The sequence below is a fragment of the Trachypithecus francoisi genome, unplaced genomic scaffold (assembly GCF_009764315.1).
Source record: "Trachypithecus francoisi isolate TF-2019V2 unplaced genomic scaffold, Tfra_2.0 Lachesis_group3, whole genome shotgun sequence".
Lineage (NCBI taxonomy): Eukaryota > Metazoa > Chordata > Mammalia > Primates > Cercopithecidae > Trachypithecus > Trachypithecus francoisi.
The window spans coordinates 147,060,747-147,080,796 of record NW_022681468.1 but is presented as its reverse complement, the minus strand read 5'-3'; the positions used below and the strand labels follow the sequence as shown (position 1 = coordinate 147,080,796).

General features: G+C 39.3%; 1 protein-coding gene across 1 annotated transcript in view; it reads right to left on the bottom strand.

Annotated features, from left to right (window-relative positions):
* UBR1 (ubiquitin protein ligase E3 component n-recognin 1) overlaps nucleotides 1–20,050 on the bottom strand; it is a 160,313-nt gene that overhangs the window by 23,176 nt on the left and 117,087 nt on the right. The window contains exons 36-40 of the mRNA XM_033190389.1: nucleotides 17,815–17,870; nucleotides 16,826–16,922; nucleotides 10,863–10,930; nucleotides 9,540–9,690; nucleotides 3,354–3,441 (exon numbers count right to left, since the gene is read on the bottom strand). Of these exons, the coding sequence (XP_033046280.1) occupies nucleotides 3,354–3,441; nucleotides 9,540–9,690; nucleotides 10,863–10,930; nucleotides 16,826–16,922; nucleotides 17,815–17,870 (460 nt within the window). The remainder of the gene's footprint in view (nucleotides 1–3,353; nucleotides 3,442–9,539; nucleotides 9,691–10,862; nucleotides 10,931–16,825; nucleotides 16,923–17,814; nucleotides 17,871–20,050) is intronic.

Genomic DNA, 20,050 nt, shown 5'->3' with positions numbered 1-20,050 from the left:
TGCTGGGATTACAGGTGTGAGTCACCATGCTCAACTAGTTTTTTTTTTTTTTTTTTTTTTTTAAGTAGAGACAAAGTCTCACTATCTTGCTCAGGCTGATCTCGAACTCCTGGGCTCAAGCAATCTGACTACCTCAGTCTCCCAGAGTGCTGAGATTATGGGTATAAGCCACCATGACTGGCCTAAAATAAAGTATATTCTTCAACATAAAACTTAAAGGTAACTAAATCTTCCTTTTTTTTGGTTTGTTTATATTAAAACCTTGTAAAGAAATGTGGAGAAAAAAATTTATCAATAACTAACCAAAGTAACTTGTTAGCTAAAACAAAATTAATAATTTCCTGGTTTCTATATTAAGATTGACTAATGATGTGTATGGCAGTTAAACTATTCTGTATGATACTGTAAAGTGAATCTTATGTAAATTATGAACTTGAGTGAATCATAATGTATTAATATTGGTTAGCCAATTGTAACAAATGGTACCTCTCTAATGCAAGGTATTAATAATACAGGAACTGGTAGGTAGAGGGAGCAAATGGTGATTTTTTATACTTTCTGCACAATTTTTCTGTAAACTTAAAATGCCTCTAAAAAACAAAATCTATTAACTTAAAAAAAATAAAAAAGACTGGTAAAGACGACTGATGAGGGGAACTTGGTAGCAGATGTAGTTCAGCAGAGTACGCCCATCATACTCCTACTATAACCTCTACACAAAGGTTAAATATATATAAGATTTTAAATATATATTATGAATATATGTATAAATTATATATGTATTACATAACTATGTTACACAATGTATGTACATATTGCATGTTATGTATGTATTACATGCATATTAAAATACAAATGCCAATGTATTTTCCATATTACTCATAAGAGCCTTAACCTGTAACTACATGCAAGCACTGAGTGCATCAATTGTATGGATCACTGTAAAAGGACAATCTATTTTCCATTTTCTACATTTATTTTAATTCTAAATACTCCTTTTGTTAAAATCCAATCATCTTTTGGCTATGCTTCCAGACCAGTTTACAAAAGCAAAGATGTGTTGACTTGTTTCAGTCTCAGAAACAAGTGGGTAGCTGTTATTCCAACCTACCATCTTTTAGTTCTAAGTAAAATCATCAAAATAAGTTTTCTTCACTGTAAGCCTATCCTGTAGCAAACAAAGTCATGCTAAAAGCCCTTAACAGATTTTTTTTTTTTTTTTAATAGAGAGACAGGGTCTTGTTATGTTGCCCAGGGTGGTCTCAAACTCCTGGGCTCAAGTGATCCTCCTGCCTCAGCCTCTAAAAGTGTTGGGATTACATGTATGAACCATTGCACCTAGCTTCATAACTGACTATTATTAATTTTTTTATTATACTTTAAGTTCTGGGATACATGTGCAGAATGTGCAGCTTTGTTACATAGGTATACATGTGCCATGGTAGTGGTTTGCTAGTACCCATCAACCTGTCATCTACATTAGGTATTTCTCCTAATGCTATCCCTCCCCCTTCCCCCAGCCCCTGACAGGCCCTGGTGTGTGATGTTCCCCTCCCTGTGCCCATGTGTTCTCACTGTTCAACTCCTACTTATGAGTGAGAACATGCGGCATTTGGCTTTCTGTTCTTGTGTTAGTTTGCTGAGAATGATGGTTTCCAGCTTCATCCATGTCCCTGCAAAAGACGTGAATTCATTCTTTTTTATGGCTGCATAGTATTCCACGGTGTGCATGTGCCACATTTTCTTTATCCAGTCTAACATTGATAGGCATTTGGGTTGGTTCCAAGTCTTTGCTATTGTGAATGGTGCTGCAATAAACATATGTGTGCATGTGTCTTTACAGCAGCATGATTTATAATCTTTTGGGTATATACCTAGTAATGGGATTGCTGGGTCAAAGGGTATTTCTAGTTCTAGATCCTTGAGGAATCACCACACTGTCTTCCACAATGGTTGAACTAATTTACACTCCCATCAAGAGTGTAAATGTGTTCCCATTTCTCCACATCCTCTCCAGCATCTGTTGTTTCCTGACTTTTTAATGATCGCCATTCTAACTGGTGTGAAATGGTATCTCATTGAGGTTTTGATTTTCATTTCTCTAATGACCAGTGATGATGAGCTTTTTTGTGTTTGTTGGTCGCATAAATGTCTTCTTGTGAAAAGTGTCTGTTCATATCCTTCGCCCACTTTCTGACAGAGTTGTTTGTTTTTTTCTTGTAAATTTGTTTAGGTTACTTGTAGATTCTGGATATTAGCCCTTTGTCAGATGGATAGATTGCAAAAATTTTTTCCTGTTCTATAGGTTGCCTGTTCACTCTGATGATAGTTTCTTTTGCTGTGCAGTGGCTCTGTAGTTTAATTAGATCCCATTTGTCCATTTTGCCTTTTGTTGCAATTGCTTTTAGTGTTTTAGTCACGAAGTCTTTGCCCATGTCTATGTCTTGAATGGCCCCAAAACTCCCAAAGCTGATAAGCAACTTCAGCAAAGTCTCAGGATACGAAATCAATGTGCAAAAATCACAAGCATTCCTATCCACCAATAATAGACAAACAGGGAGCCAAATCATGAGCAAACTCCCATTCACAATTGCTACAAACAGAATACCTGGGAATACAACTTACAAGAGATATGAAGGACTTCTTCAAGGAGAACTACAAACCACTGCTCAAGGAAATAAGAGAGTACACAAACAAATGGAAAAACATTCCATGTTCATAGATAGGAAGAATCAATATGGTGAAAATAGCCATACTGCTCAAAGTAATTTATAAATTCAATGCCATCCCCATCAAGCTACCATTGACTTTCTTCACAGAATCAGAAAAAACTACTTTAAATTTCATATGGAACCAAAAAAGAGCCTGTATAGCTAAGACAATCCTAAGCAAAAAGAACAAAGCTGGAGGTATCACGCTACCTGACTTCAAACTACATTACAAGGCCACAGTAACCAAAACAGCATGGTACTGGTACAAAACAGATATATAGACCAATGGAACAGAACAGAGGCCTCAGAAATAACACCACACATCTACAACCATCTGATCTTTGACAAACCTAACAAAAACAAGCAATGGGGAAAGGATTCCCTATTTAATAAATGGTGTTGTCTAGCCATATGCAGAAAACTGAAACTAGACCCCTTCCTTACACTTTATACAAAAATTAACCCAGGATGGATTAAAGATTTAAATGTAAGACCTAAAACCATAAAAACCCCAGAAGAAAACCTAGGGAATAACTGATTATTTTTAAACTAGAATTTAAATGATTCAAGTGTTACACTGCCAAACAACTGAACAAGAAATTAAATTACTACAATAGACTGAACTAATGGATTTTTACTCACCCACTTGTATATTGAGAAATTTCTGCAAGAAAAGAAGATGCAGAACGAGCCTCTTCACTGTCTTCTTGAACCTGAGCAAGGGGTACGCCTGAAAAAGAAATTCTGCAAGATGAATTATGTATTTGCTATTCAGTTTATAAATTATACTTTAATTTCATGGTTCCAAGATAATACACAATGTAGATTCATTCAACTGAGGTTTTTGCTTTTTTTTTTTTTTTTTTTTTTGAGACAGAGTTTTGCTCTTGTTGCCCACGCTGGAGTGCAATGGCACGATCTTGGTTCACTGCAACCTCCGCCTTCTGGATTTAAGCAATTCTCCTGCCTCAGCCTCCAGAGTAGCTGGGAACTACAGGTGTGTGCCACCATGCCCAGCTAATTTTGTATTTTTAATATGGACGGGGTTTCACCATGTTGGTCAGGCTGGTCTTGAATTCCTGACCTCAAGTGATCCACCCGCCTTGTCCTTCCAAAGTGCTAGAATTACAGGCATGAGCCACTGTGCCCAGCCCCACCTGCTTTTTTTTTTGAGGCGGAGTCTCGCTCTGTCGCCCGGACTGGAGTGCAGTGGCCGGATCTCAGCTCACTGCAAGCTCCGCCTCCCAGGTTTCCGCCATTCTCCTGCCTCAGCCTCCCGAGTAGCTGGGACTACAGGCGCCGCCACCTCGCCCGGCTAGTTTTTGTATTTTTAGTAGAGACGGGGTTTCACCGTGTTAGCCAGGATGGTCTCGATCTCCTGACCTCGTGATCCGCCCGTCTTGGCCTCCCAAAGTGCTGGGATTACAGGCTTGAGTCACCGCGCCCGGCCCCCACCTGCTTTTAATCTAAGTAGCTGATGCTGAATATTAAAGTCGTTAGGTAAACTTTATCTATATATTAGCTGGAGAAACAAACAGGGCAGAATCACTGAACATGGATGTTTAATATTTACTTGCTAAACATGTAAATACTTCATCATAACATGACCATGGAAATAAATTGTTATCAACCTGCTTTGGTTTCCTAGGAATCTTAGGCAGCAGATAGAAATTCAACCTCTAGAAAGGGAAGTAGGTATCTGTCCTGCCTTTATGCTCAAGCAAAGGGTCCCATAAAGAGAACTTTGTGAGGCTATTTTCCTCCATCAACCTATCCTTAAGAAGGACCATCCTAAACCCTTCCAGCAACTGTCAACTTTCCCACTTACATTAAGGCTCTGGATAAGCTACATAAGTTCCCTGAACTTCAGAATTACTGCATTAAAATTGATATAGAAATGTCTACCTTGTAGTTTGCTGAGAGGTATAGTTACAGCACATTTGAGTATTGCTCTGTTGTTTTAAAAATGCTTTTGTTTATGTATTAATTCATCTGGAAGGTCACAATTCAAGTTGCCCTCAGTAATTTTATCATATCTTGAATGAATACTGCTAGTCCTTTTCATTTTCCAAATAACATCTCTTTATTCCTATACTTTTAAAAAACACATCATGAATTCATACTGATTTTTTCAATTCAAATGTAAGAGAGTTCAATAATTCTAAGGGATTCTTTATAAATTTGAGGTAAATTTTACATGCAATTAAATGCACAAATATCAAGTGCTCTATTTGATAATGAGTTGGACAAATGCATACACCCATAAAATAAGATTTTTATTTTTTAATTAATACATTTTATTTTTTAAGAGAAGTTTTAGATTCACAGCAAAATTGAGCAGAAAGTACAGAGGATTTCCTCTGTCTCTCTGCATATACAACATCCCCCACCTATCAACATTCGGCACCAGTGTTGTACGCTTGTTATAGTCAATGAGCCTACACTGCCACATCATTATCACCCAAAGTCCACAGTTTACATTAGGGTTCATTCTTGGTGTTTACATTCTATGAGTTTGGACAGATGTGTAATAATGACACGTATGCACCACTGTAGTATTTTTCAGAACAGTTTCACTGCCTTAAAAATCCTCTATGCTGTGCCTATTCAGCTCTCCCCCAACACCCTTACCCCTGGCAATCACTAATCTTTTTACTGACTCTATAGTTTTGCCTTCTCTAGAGTGTCATATCGTTGGATTAATATAGTATACAACCTTTTCAAATTGAGTTATTTTAGCTAGTCATAGGCATTTAAGTTTTGTCTATCGTTTCATCTCGATAACTCATTTGTTTTTTATTTTTTTGAGATGGAGTCTCGTTCTGTCACCCAGGCTGGAGTGCAGTGGCGCAGTCTTGGCTTACTGCAACCTCTGCTTCCTGGGTTCCAGCAATTTTCCTGCTTCAGCCTCCTGAGTAGCTGGGATTACAGATGTGCACCACCATGCCCGGCTAATTTTTGTATTTATTTAGTGGAGATGGGATTTCACCATGTTGGCCAGGCTAGTCTTGAATTCCTGACCTTAGGTGATCCACCCATCTTGGCCTCCCAAAGTGCTGAGATTACAGGTATAAATCACTGTGCCCGGCTGGTAACTCATTTCTTTTTAGCACTGAATAATATTTCCACTCTCTGGATATATTGTAATTTATTTATCCACTCACCTATTGAAGGATGTCTTGGTTGCTTCCAAGTTTTGGCAATTAGGAATAAAGCTGCTATAAACATCCTTGTGCACAGTTTTGTGTGAACTTCAGTTTTCAATTCATTTGGGTAAATACAAGAAGCATGACTGCTGGATCACATGGTAAGAGTATATTTAGTTTTGTGAGAAACTGTCAAGCTGTCTTCCAAAGTGACTGTACCATTTTGCATCCCCATCAGCAACAAATGAGAGTTCCTGTTGCTCCACATACTTGCCAGCATTTGGTGGTGTCAGTGTTTTAGATTTTGGCAATTCTAATAGGTGTATAGTGGTATCTCATTGTTTTAACTTGCAATTCCCTAATGGCATATAGATGTTGAACATTACGATCACTTATCATCTGTACATCTTCTGTGGTGAGGTGTCTCTTCAAGTGTTTTGGCCACTTTAATTTATCTTTTAGAGACAGGATCTTGCTATGTTGCCCAGGGTAGTCTCAAACTCCTGGGCTCAAGCAATTCTTCCTACCTTGGCCTCCTAAAGCGTTGGGATTACAGGCATGAGCTATCGCACCTGGCTCATTGCCCCATTTTTTTTGTTTGTGCTTTTTTTTTTGAGACCAAGTCTCATTCTGTTGCCAGGTTGGAGTGCAGTGGCATGATATCAGCTCACTGCAATCTATGCCTCCTGGGTTCAACTGATTCTTATCTCTCAGCTTCTCAAGTAGCTGGGACTATAGGTGTGCACACCACACCAGGCTAATTTTGGTATTTTTAGTACAGACAGGTATTCATCATGTTGGTCAGGGTGGTCTCAGACTCCTGGCTGAAGTGATCTGCCCATCTTGGCCTCCCAAAGTGCTGGGATTACAGGCGTAAACCATGGCACCCAGCCTCATTGCCCATTTTAAAATTGGGTTGTTTGTTTTCTTATTGTTGAATGTTAAGAATTCTTTGTATACTTTGGATAACAGTCCTTTATCAGAAGTGTTTTTTGCAATACTTTTTCCCAGACTGTGGCTTGTCTCTCATTCTCTTGACATTGTCTTTCAGTGCATAAGTTTTTAATTTTATTGTAATGAAGTCCAGCCTATCAATTATTTCTCTCAGAGATTATGCCTTTGGTTTTATATCTAAAAAGTCATCTCCATACCTAAGGTCATCTAGGTTTTCTCCTATGTTATCTTGTAGGAGTTTTATAGTTTTGCATTTTACATTTAGGTCTATATCTATTTTGAATTAATTTTTGTGAAGGGTGTAAAGTCTGTGTCTAGATTCATTTTATTGGACATATATGTCTACTTGTTCCAACACCATTTGCTGAAAAGACTGCCTTTGATCCTTTGCTCAAATGTCAAAGATCAGTTGACTACATTTATGTGGGTCTGTATCTGGGCTCTCTTTTATATTTTATTCATCTATTTGTCTAATCTTTTGCCAACCACACTGTCTTTATTACTGTAGCTTTATAGTAAGTCTTAAGGTTGGGTAGTATCAGCCCCTCAACTTTCTTCTCCTCCAATACTGAGCTGGCTATTCTAGGACTTTTGTCTTTCCATATAAACTTTATTTATTTATGTACTTGTTTGTTTACTTATTACTTACTTTCTGATTGACTGGGTCTTGCTCTGTTGCCTGGCCTGGACTGCAGTGGTGCAATCCCAGCTCACTGAAGCCTTGACTTCCTGGGCTACAGCAATCCTTCCACATCAGCCTCCCAAATGGCTGGGACTATAGGCGTGTGCCACCATGCCCAGCAAATTTTCTTATTTTTTCTTAGAGACAGAGTCTTACTACGTTGCCCAGGCTCAAACTCCTCCCAAAGGGCTGGGATTACAGGCATGAGCCACTGGGCATGGCTCACATAAACTTTAGAATCAATTTGTTGATATCCACAATAATAACCTGCATGGATTTTCATCAGGAGGCTGGAGTACAGTGGCATGATCTAGGCTCACTGCAATCTCCGCCTCCTGGGTTAAAGCGATTCTCCTGCCTCAGCCTCCCAATTAGCTGGGATTACAGATGCCTGCCACCACGCCAGCTGATTTTTGTATTTTTAGTAGAGACAGGATTTCACAATGTTGGTCAGGCTGGTCTCGAACTCCTGACCTCAGGTGATCCGCCTGCCTCAGCCTCCCAAAGAGCTGGGATTATAGGCATAAGTCACCACCCGGCCTCTATTGTCTCTTTTATAAAACACATAAGCAAAAATGTATATAAACACACATATGCATAAAATACCTTACAGAAAAATGCTATGCTATAACCACTATTCTGTACCTTACTTTTTAAACTTATTGTATCACAAAGATCAATTCATATCAGATCTTGTTCACTACTTTTTAAAACTGCATAGATTTCCATTATATGGTACATCATAGGTAATTCAAAGAATCCCCCATTGATGGACAGCTCAATTATTTCTGTTTTTTTGATATCCCAAAAATAACACAATAAATAATGTCATGCTTGTATCATTTCATATTTTTGCCGGTAAAGCTTTGGGATAAATTCCTAGAAATGAAGTTGGTGTACCACAGGGTAAATACACATGTACTTTTGCCATATTTTATTCTGACATCACTTGAATTATGTTCGTCCTCTAGATTATCTGATTCTTCAGTAGCCCTTAGTGGTCACTGGTATCCAGGACCAGATTTTGCTTTGGGTTTTTTTTTTCTCCTTTTTTAAAGAGATGAGGTCTTGTTCTGTTGCCCAGGCTGGAGTGCCATGGTGCAATCACAGCTCTCTGCAGCCTCAAACTCCTGGGCTCAAGTGATCCTCCCACCTCAGACTCTCAAGTAGCAGGGACTACAGGCGCCCACCAGTATGCCCAACTAACAACAACAACAAAAAATCTGTAGAGATGGGGTCTCACCATCTTGCGCAAGCTGGTCTTGAACTCCTGAGCTTAAGGGATCCTCCTGCCTTGGCCTCCCAAAGTACTGGGATTACAGGCATGAATCACTGCATCCAGCCCCTAGACTTTGCTTCCTATTAAAACCCAGACTCTAAAAGAACAACTGTATTATCATTCCATAATGTTGTATTACTCATGTATCTTCAAATGAACATTAATTCAAAAGACATTTAATGAGCGTTTACTGGGTTTAACAAAGGTTACTAGATACTTGCAGCTTTAAAGGGAAGATGTTGAAATTTCATTGTTTCCTATCATCAAGAAACTTACACTGAGGACAAAGGAGCAGAGAGACAGAAGAATCAGGGAAAGGAGCAGAACAACAATAAGATATAACCACAAATAACTATAAAACAAGATACTAATGATAAATGCTACAAGGGGAAGAAAGTACTATCATTCTAGCTGAAGGAATTAAGAATGGTTTTAGGGACCTCTTTATCAAAATGTTAAAAAACTCATGTAGGGACAGACCTCGAGGACGAGGAATTTGAAAAAGACGGAAAAGCAGGTTCAAGTGGTCTCCCTGCATATCTGCAGAGCAGTTGCTAATTAGGTAGTTTCACCTAATTATCTTTTTCACAGCTTATTCTACCTTTCCTTGCTTAAACAGTATCCATTAAAAAACAGATGAATAATCATTCAACAAAAAACATAACACAGAACCTAGAAATACATTATATAATCACGAACATAATTAATTTTGCCAGTAAAGCATGGCAAAATGTTATTCACAGTCAACACCCAGATGAAAACCTTACCTGTGTCTATTGTAAGTAGTATCTGAAGCATGTGTGCCATGGTGATCAAATGGAAGAGATAAAGGTGGTTATAGGAAGAACTAACTGAAGAAGGCTGCAGATCAACAGTTTCATCCCAATACAAGGATGGGAATGCTAACACAGCACCCACCTATGAGAGAGAAATGGACATCAACATGGGTAATGATAAAAGACTAACATAAATTAATGTCATAACTAAATGTGAAGGGCATCAGGTGCTACACTGTGTGTGTGTGTGTTTTTTAATAAACACCGTATTTTTCTTTTTTTCTTTTTTTTTTTTTGAGACGGAGTCTCGCTCTGTCGCCCAGGCTGGAGTGCAGTGGCCGGATCTTGGCTCACTGCAAGCTCCGCCTCCTGGGTTTACGCCATTCTCCTGCCTCAGCCTCCCCAGTAGCTGGGACTATAGGCGCCCGCCACCTCGCCCGGCTAGTTTTTTGTATTTTTTAGTAGAGATGGTGTTTCACCGGGTTAGCCAGGATGGTCTCGATCTCCTGACCTCGTGATCCGCCCGTCTCGGCCTCCCAAAGTGCTGGGATTACAGGCTTGAGCCACCGCGCCCGGCCTACAGGAGTTCTTAAAACAATACTGACACAGAGGCCCCACCCTGGTCTAACCAAATGAAAATCTCTTGGGGTAGGGCCCAGTTAATAGCATTCTTTTCAAAGTCCCCCAGGAGATTCTAAAAGACAGTCAGGGTTGATGACCACTGGGTAGAGGCTTAGATAATGAGGCATGAGGATGCTGGCTAACCCTACATCCATGAACTCCATGCTCCCAATCTCAATACTGTTTTCTCTACAGAACTTGGTTTGAAGGAGTGAGATCATCACAGGAATGGAAGATCTCTGCAAAAAAACTAAGGGCAGTTGCCATCCATCCAGAGGTGTTTTGAGGAAGCCTAGATATACCCATGGTCTGGTCCTTATCATCAAATAATTAATGATTTTAAGAGAGCTCACACAGTTATTGACTGTATATCATGTATACAGCTTAAGAAAAAGGCCAGAAGGGGAGCATAATATGAATTAGAAAAGGCTTGTCTGTACAGATACCCACTAATGTAATCAACCAGGAAAAGACCTATTACAAATTCTAGTGCTTTTTTTTTTTTTTTTTAAATGAATTTGATGGTCTCCATCAAATCTGTACCTATTTGTAAACAGAATGGACAGGAGAGACCAAACTTTATAGATTAAACACCAATAATTTATAATCTTGAACAAAGAGCATGAATTTGAATGAGGAAAGTACAAGAAATTATCAACATGAGTGACTTAAACAAAATTACTGAACACTTACCAAAACATGAAACAGATCTATAGACAGAAGGCATGGTGTATCTTCTGATTTTAGGTTAGGAAGAACAACTAAAACAAACAAAAAGTTAATGTAATTCAGTCAGTAAGACAGCAATGTAGTTAAATAAAATGCAAGCTAAAAACACCTAAACCAAACATGTAACAGGGTTATAAAACACAGAAACTAATAAGTCACACCTTTGAGATATGGAAACTATAATGAGACAAACTGAACTGAGAAAAGGCTGCTAGAAAGACTTGGATACAGTTTAAGCGTTGAAAGGTAAAATCTAGGTGGAAAAGGCACATGAAATAGGACAACTGAAATGCAGAGATTGTTAAAGAAACATTTGTTGAATGAATGAGAAGAGTTATTTTTATACAATGTTACCTCTATCACTTGTTGTCTCTGACTTCCATTTCTAAATGTTCTGTGATACATAATATGTGAACAAAATTGAGGTTGTGGAGTAGAAAGAACATGCAAAATAGAGTAGGTGAAATGAGGATGGAGAAGATCCTCCTGAACAAAATTAGATAATGGTTTATGTAGATTGGTCATCTGGAGGAAATGCAAATGACTCAAAAGCTACTATCTTTCCAATCTGGTCCATGCCTAAGGAAAAGCTGTAATTCCAAAAGTGAGAGCGAGAGAAGCAAAGAAGTGAAATTGAGAAGTCAGGACAAGAGGAATGGTTTTGTTTATATAAAAATGAGGGAATGAATTACTGTAGGTCTAGGTACTGGTTCTGAACTCTGGCTCAGAAGATTCAACATTACATAAATAAAGCTGTTACTTTTTAAAATGAGGAAGAGAAGACTCTTTTCAGACTAAATTTCTTTCTTTCTTTCTTTCCTTTTTTGAGATGGAGTCTTGCTCTCTCACCCAGGCAGGAGTGTAGCGGCATGACGTTGGCTCACTGCAACCTCCGCCTCCCAGGTTCAAGCGATTCTTGAGTCTCAGCCTCCTGAGTAGCTGGGATTGCAGGCATGTGCCACCATGCCCAGTTTTTTTTTGTTTTTTTTTTTTTTGAGATGGAGTCTCGCTTTATCGCCAGGCTGGAGCGCAGTGGTACAATCTTGGCTTACTGGAATCTCTGCCTCCCGGGTTCAAGCAATTCTCCTGCCCCAGCCTCTGGGGTAGCTGGGACCACAGGCGCGTGCCACCATGCCCAGCTAATTTTTGTATTTTTGGTAGAGACAGGGTTTCACCATGTTGGCCAGGATGGTCTCGATCTGTGGACCTCATGATCTACCCGCCTTGGCCTCCCAAAATGCTGGGATTACAGGCATGAGCCACCGTGCCCGACCAATTTTTTTTTTTTTTTTTTTTTTTTTTTTTAGTAGAGACAGGGTTTCACAATGTTGACCAGGCTTGAAATTCTGACCTCAGGTGATCTACCTGCCTCGGTCCCCCATAGTGCTGGCATTACAAGCGTGAGCCACCATGCCTGGCCATGTGACTAGATCAATTTCTTAATCTCTAATCCCAAGATTCTAAACAAAAAGCATAAAGGTTAAGATCAGGGGCTTTGAAGTCAGACTAAAACGGCTTCCAGTACTGGTTGTGACTATTGGTCATAGGCAAGTGACAGGCGACTTAAGCTCTCTAAGTTTACACGCAGTATATACAAGTTTGTTGGGAGGTTCATTAACATATTAATTTATTATTTGTGTATTTTATTTTGAGATAGAATCTCACTGTGTTCCCTAGGCTGGAGTACAGTGGCATGATCTCGGCTCACTACAACCTCCGCCTCTTAGGTTCAAGCAATTCTCCTGCCTCAGCCTCGCAAGTAGCTGAAATTACAAGCACCTGCCACAATGCCCAGCTAATTTTTTTATTTTTTATTTTTAGTAGAAATGGGGTTTTGCCACGTTGGCCAGGCTGGTCTTGAACTCCTGGCCTTAAGAGGTCCACCTGCCTCGGCTTCTCAAAGTGCTGGGATTACAGGTGTGCACCACGCTCCAGGCCAACATATGAATTTAAAGCACTTATCCAAGCTTGGCATATGTAACCCCTCAATAAAAGTTATTAATACTGGCTACATAAAACAAACTAAAGTGATCACAGCTCTGACGTTAACTAGCTATGTGACTTCGACAAGTCATTTGCTGTTTCTAGGTCTCATCTCCTCAAATTATCTTTTAGTAATATTTCTGATATTTCAGTTAGCATGTCTATGATACTACCTGTCTTACTTTTTTCCTCAATGTTACAGCTTACTCAAAATATTTAAATAATTCCCGATCCCTTGTCCTAATTTCCATCATCTTTTCAGCCAAAAGAATACTCTTTGTGTCATCAAATTTTTCTTACAGGCAGTTTTAAAATGATTTTTCTTTTCCTGATTGCTAAAAATATTTAAAATTCTTTTGAAATCAAAAGTCAATTTTGGTATGCATATTTTCATTTTATCTATGGGTTAAGCCAAGCCTTTATGCACAGTTAAACACCTCGGCAAAGTTCACATGATACAGTGAAAAAATAATGGGTTTTATGGTCAGGTCTGGGTTTAAACATTAGTTCTACTTCTTATTAGTTTTATTACCATGGGCAAGTCATGTAACTTCCCTGTGCCTCAGTTTTCTCCTTGTAAATCGGGAGAATAATTTCCTTGAAGGATGGTGACTAGAAATGAGATTTTATTAAAAAATTCTAGTACAAGGCATAGCACATGGCAGTGAGCATTGTATGTCCTATATATCTGTCCATCAATCCATCCATTTAGAGACAAAGTCTCTCTCTGTTGCCCAGGCTGGAGTGCATAGTACGATCACGGCTTACTGCAATCTTGACCTGGGTGCAAGTGATAAGCCTGACTCAGCCTCCCGAGTAGCCAGGACTGCAGGTGTGCACCACCACACCCTACTAAGTTTTTTGTAGAGACAGAGTTTCGCCATGTTGCCCAGGCTGGTCTCGAACTCCTGAACTCAACTGATCTGCTCACCTTGGCTTCCTAAAGTTCTGGGATTACAGGTGTAAGCCATTGCACCTGACCTGTCCTACTGCTACTGCAGAAATCAACATATTAAAACAATACTCATCACTTTACTAGAAAATAGCTCCTATTCTGAACTTCCTTATTTCTCTCAATTTTTCTGCTATTCATTTTAGTTCAAAATTTTGCCCCTGACCCAGCCCACACCAATGTCTTCCCTAATTCCTGCTACCACATTCAGATGCATATGTTACCTCTAATTTTTCCCTCCTTCAATCCAACCTATTCAATATCAAATTAAGCTCAGAATACCATTGTCCAAAACATTTCAAAAAATTCCAATTACCTAAAGAATAAAGTTCAAACTTATGGCTGGGGCATTTAAGTCACTGTAATTTTATTTAAAAAAACTTCATGCTTCTCTGTCTGTAGATGCCATTACTCCTATCAAACCTGTCTACCTGAACATATCACACACTTTCCTACCTCCTCAGTGTTTGTTCAAATGCACCCTGTGTCTTTTGGAATGCAGCTTCTGTTCCTCTCAATTTATCTATTATGTGTACTCCCTTCAAGGCTCAATTCAAATCCTACCCTGTTAGAGGAGATAACAGCAGAGTCCCAAAGTGATTTCTTCCTTGTCTCAAATTTTTTTTTTTTTCCTTTTTTGAGATGGAGTCTCTCTCTGTCGCCCAGGCTGGAGTGCAGTGGCACGATCTCGGCTCACTGCAAGCTCCACCTCCTGGGTTCACGCCATTCTCCTGCCTCAGCCTCCCAAGTAGTTGGGACTACAGGCGCCCGTCACCATGCCTGGCTAATTTTTTGTATTTTTAGTAGAGACAGGGTTTCACCGTGTTAGCCAGGATGGTCTCGATCTCCTGACCTCATGATCCGCCGCACCCGGCCACTTGTCTCAATTTTTGAAGCGTGTATTAGTGAAGCACATATCTGGCACTTGGCTATTTTATGTTTGTTTTTAGAGAGGTTCTGCTTCTTTAATTCAATCATAAGCATTAAAATGGCAAGGAACATAGCTGATAGCCCTAACATCTTACAAATAAAAATGCTCCTCTAATAAATGTTCATATGAAAAACTTTCATATATAGGCATAAAGCTACACTACAGAAATTCCTCCAGTATTGCTAATTAGAGATTATACACCATCATTTTAGTCTCTCCCATCTGTGATAATGTTAGTCTCGTTTGGTGCTTTTTTTGAGACAAGGTCTCACTATATTGCCTACACTGGTGTCAAACTCCTGGACTTAAGGGATCCTCCCCCTCAGGCTCCTGAGTAGCTGGGATTATAAGTGTGTGCCACCATGCTGGGCAATAAGCTGTTTTAAACATTGTAAATCCCATAATGTGTAATAAGTGCAAAAGCAGTGAAATTGGAAGAATTACTAAGTATCTAAATTATGACTGAAATGAAAGAGATACCAAAAAAGTAAAAAAACAAAAACAAAATAGTGATATGCAAATAGGATAAACTGTTCAACAGAAAGATGTCCTAAAAACAAAGGCACATGTGACATATGGAAGGTTCTGGGCCTGTGCAACTGACCAAGAAGAGAAAGTAAGTGAAAGAAGGGAAAACTTTTACGTGTGTGACTAGGGGAACAGTATCAACATTAGATTTCTATTAGCATGAAGCCAATTCAGGAGACACCTGGAAGTCAATCTGAAAATATAAAAGCTAAGCATGGCAGAAGTTCTAACAAAACTTGAGTGGCAGCCTTGGGAGGAGCTGTGGAATCTCCACATCAACAGGATAAGCAGAAAGCTGCTCAGGAAGAGCTCCCTAAGAAGCTTGTGGGGATTGACAAGGAAAAACACTACTGGCTTCAATAGATTTTCAAGGTAAAGAAGGTCTATTTTGCTGGAAAAAAAAAAAGTCTGCTAGTTTAGCTACAAGAAAATTATGCCTGGCTTTAAAGCTTAAAAAATCTGAATAACTCTTATTTGTCAGAAATATATCTGGGAAGTGCATGCTGAAACTACCCTACTCATGACAATTGGGACTTATGAACAAATAGATTTACAAACAACTCTCTTTAAGGCTGGTCTCTTTGGGTACAGAGGAGCTTATAGTAGACTTCTAATGCCCAGATGGAAATGCAGATAACCAAAAGGAAAGCAAAATCATTCTAATGCTATGTAATGACTTATCCTTCATTTTATTTTTATACTAATTGAGATCACCATATGAGCTCTTAGTAAATTTCTAACTTGTCAGAATCTGAGAAGATTAGCTGTTATAGCCAGCCTGTCAAAGAAATGGGCATGGAACTGAGTTCTGAGATTACTGAATGTAGCATTTCCATTATTTCATAAGAATTTGACCCACAAACAAAATTAAACATATTTTAAAATGATCTATCCACATCATTGCTCCCTTTTCTAATTGGATTGGGGATACATGGATGTTAGTTGTCATAGACATTGGTTCAATAACCTAGGTAGGTAGAAGAAACATAAGTTGAAAATATTTGGAAAATACAGATTTTAAAAATAAGGTCATGAAGGCCGGGAGTGGCGGCTCACACCTGTAATCCCAGCACTTTGGGAGGTGGAGGCAGGCGAATCACCAGAGGACATGAATTCAAGACCAGCCTGGCCAACATGGTGAAACTCCATCTCTGCCAAAAAAAAAAAAAAAAAGGAAAATTTGTCTGAGTAGCCTGTAATCCCAGCTACTCAGAGAGCTGAGAAAGGAGAATCACTTGAACACGTGAGGTGGAGGTTGCAGTGAGCTGAGATCGCACCATTGCTCTCCAGCCTCAGTAACAAGAGCAAAACTCCCTCTCAAAAATAATAACAATAATAAGATCACAAGTTTTACAGAGGCAGCTCTGTGTTTGTTTTTTTTGCATGACTTCTGTAGGTGGTAAAATTTCATTACTGAGAGCTCAAAATTATTGTAGCGTGTGTTGTTTCCTAATGAAATACACTGCCAGAAATGCAATAGAAAAAGACATAAAAATAATATAATACATAATAATAGTTCAGAGAAGACTCTACCTGATAGAAGACGAAGCAGATGTTTCTGTATCAGGACCTGAGGACAGGTAATCCTCTGTGCAACTGCAAACTGCATTAACGCTTTCAGACCATTATGCTAGATTGTAAGAGAGAGGGAAGATAAAAAGATGAGGAAAGATGAGAGACCTAACTCATCCACTTAAGAGTTTGGTAAAAACCAACTCTAGTTTGTCGGAATTAGCTGCAGACTCATTATATACCTTATATCACTGCAAATAAATTACGATATTCTTAATACCTGTACAAGGTTTTATGGCCTTGCTAAATTTCTAACAGATTTTCTAATAAAAAAGTGGTATTAAAGCTATAATTATTTTAATTCTCATGTAAAAAGTATTCATTTTCCCCAGAGCTGAGCACACTGTGGACCACAAGTCTTCTAGTATTCTGTGCCAGGTGTCAGAAAAATAAGAGGGAAATGGGAAGCAAGGGATAGCAACCTCAGTTACCCCTTTTGTCTTCACAGGGCTACTCCGCATATTTCTTTAGTACTGTTTTCCAGGGATCACTATGTTAAAAGGTTTAGGCCTGGGGCAGGAGTAGAGTCCTACAGTAGTGTCAGTATCTGCCCATCAAGGAGTCATGGCTTAATTTTATTTTTGAATTCAGTATGATGATTCATCCAAAATTAAGTCAGCATTAACACTCAATATTATATAATGGTGCAAAATTAGTGAGAAGGAAAAATATAGGAAACATCAGGATTTTGAAGTGTAACAAAGGGAGAAAAAGTAATCATCACATGAAATCTCTGTATGAATTACACTTCACCTCTGAGATTGAGTAAGCTCTGTAAAGAGCACACGCTATTCAGTTTCCTATAAGACTGAGGCAGCTCCTTTTCTCCCCTATAGAATTCTGCTAATTTTTACAGAAAAGGAGTAAAGTTTTTTTTTTTTAATAATAAACTGTGGGGGGAAAAATACAGCATGCCATGAGTTACATGTACCTTGTTGGAATATACATACCTGCCTATTTTGAAGTGCTCCAAACAAAGGTTTTCCTTCATCTCCCAACAGGTTTTCTCAAAGAATTAAAAAAAATAAAAATAATAAATCCTGAATAGTGCTATAATTATATACTGTACTTTTTATCAAATGTTCCTTAACATTTTTGATGAAATGATTTGCATTTTCCCCTTCAAAGTCTTGTGTTTTAAGTCTTTGCCAAAATTTTCCAATTTTTGAGTGAGAGAATATTAGAGAATCAAATGAATATCATTTACAAATTACTAGCATAAAAAATAAAGTCCCTGCAGCAATCTTATAAAGAATGCTTGGGGAAAAAAAAAACAGCCTGGATTGTTTCTTCTCATTTCAGCATCTTTTTTATGCAAAAAATTCTAAAATAAGTAATTTATATATGTAATTATAGCCTATTTTGTCTAAAAATAATATGTAAGGCAGACACAAATAACTTCTTGCTTTTTCGGGAACAATTTTTTTTTTTTTTTTTTTTTGAGACAGTTTCGCTCTTGTTGCCCAAGCTGGAGTGCAACGGCGCAATCTCGGCTCACTGCAACCTCCACCGTCCGGGCTCAAGCGATTCTCCTGCCTCAGCTTCCTGAGTAGCTGGGATTACAGGTGTGCACCACTACGCCGGCTAAGTTTTTGTACTTTTAGTAGAAACAAGGTTTCAGCACATTAGCGGTGGTCTCGAATTTCTGACCTTAGGTGACCCCCCCAACATCAGCCTCCCGAAGTGCTTGGATTACAGGTGTGAGCCACTGCGCCCGACCTCGGGTACAATTTTAAAAGAATTAGAAAAGATCAATAGGAAAAAAAAGAAAATGAGATCAGGTGCGGTGGTTCATGCCTGTAATCCCCGGACTTTGGGGTGACCGAGGCAGGAAGACTGCTTGAGCTCAGAAGTTCAAGATCAGCCTGGGTAACATGGAAAAACCCCGTCTCTACAAAAAATACAAAAATTAGCTGTGGTGGTGCATGCCTGTGGTCCCAACTGCTCGGGAGGCTGAGATGGGAGGATCACCTGAGCCCGGGGAGGCTAAGGCTGCAGTGAGCCGTAACTGCGCCACTGCACTCCAGCCTAGACAACAAAGTGAGACCCTGTCTCAAAAAAAAAAAAAAAAAGAGAGAGAAGGAAAAAGAGAAAATGAAAATACCAAAACTATGGATTTGTGTTTTGTTGTCCATGGTATTTATTCCTAAATTACTCTTATTTTCACTGATCCTTAGCAGCAGATATGAGTGTGGAAGCATTTTTTTTCATCTCTGCATAAACAGTAATTCAAAGGATGCTTTGTTTTGATTACTCAACTATTATCCTATGCCAATGCATTCTGTACATGTTTCTCCATCCCCACAGGGACTGAGATAAGTTAGTTGCTTATGTACTAAGAATAAAGTACAGCATTATGCTTGCTTGATGGAAAAAACACAATAGTGAACACAATATGATATTAATCAAATAGAATCCAATTACTAGATTATAGAATCACATATGAAAAGATTCAGTTCCATCAGCAGTGAATTTCTTATCTCCTTTATAACAGACTATGCCCCCTTTTTAATGTTCAAGGTCTAAATATAAATTCTTGACTTCCTAATGCTTATCTTCCCCAAAATAGGAAAGTGTGAAATAGCTTCACTGAAAGTCTGAATAGACTTAACATGTCATGACTCTGAAGAATGCTTTACATTTCTTATTGATTTGTTCAGATTCTATTTTATATAAACCTCGCCTTTCCTATATCCCATTTGATTGAATCATAGCAAATATAAACTGATGTATTATCCTATACCCATGATTTAAGTCTAACAGGTTTGGAAGTGACTTTACCCCCTCCCCCCAAGCACATCCACCCACGGTGGCTTTATTCAGTCACGACCCCACCCCCACACCTCCCTCCACCAGGCAGACAGGTGGGAGGCCATGCCACAGCAGCACCTGGGGACCATGGGCCAGCAAAGGGCCCCAGCCAGAGGGCACCAACCCCAGGAAGACACAGTCCCCACCTGGAGCTTCCCTGGGCTGCCTCGGCCCCTGAGCCCGCCCTGAGGATTTGTGCTTTGACTCTGACAGGAAGCAGGAGGAAGCCACCAGCCCACTGCCCCCCTGGGTATCCTTGGAGGGCACACGGTGGAGTGGAGACCCCAACTCCTGAGCGGCACTTCCTCAGCTCCCACGGCCCTGCATGGTGCTGGGCTCGACCCAAGATGCCCAACCACAGAGTCTGGTCCTGAC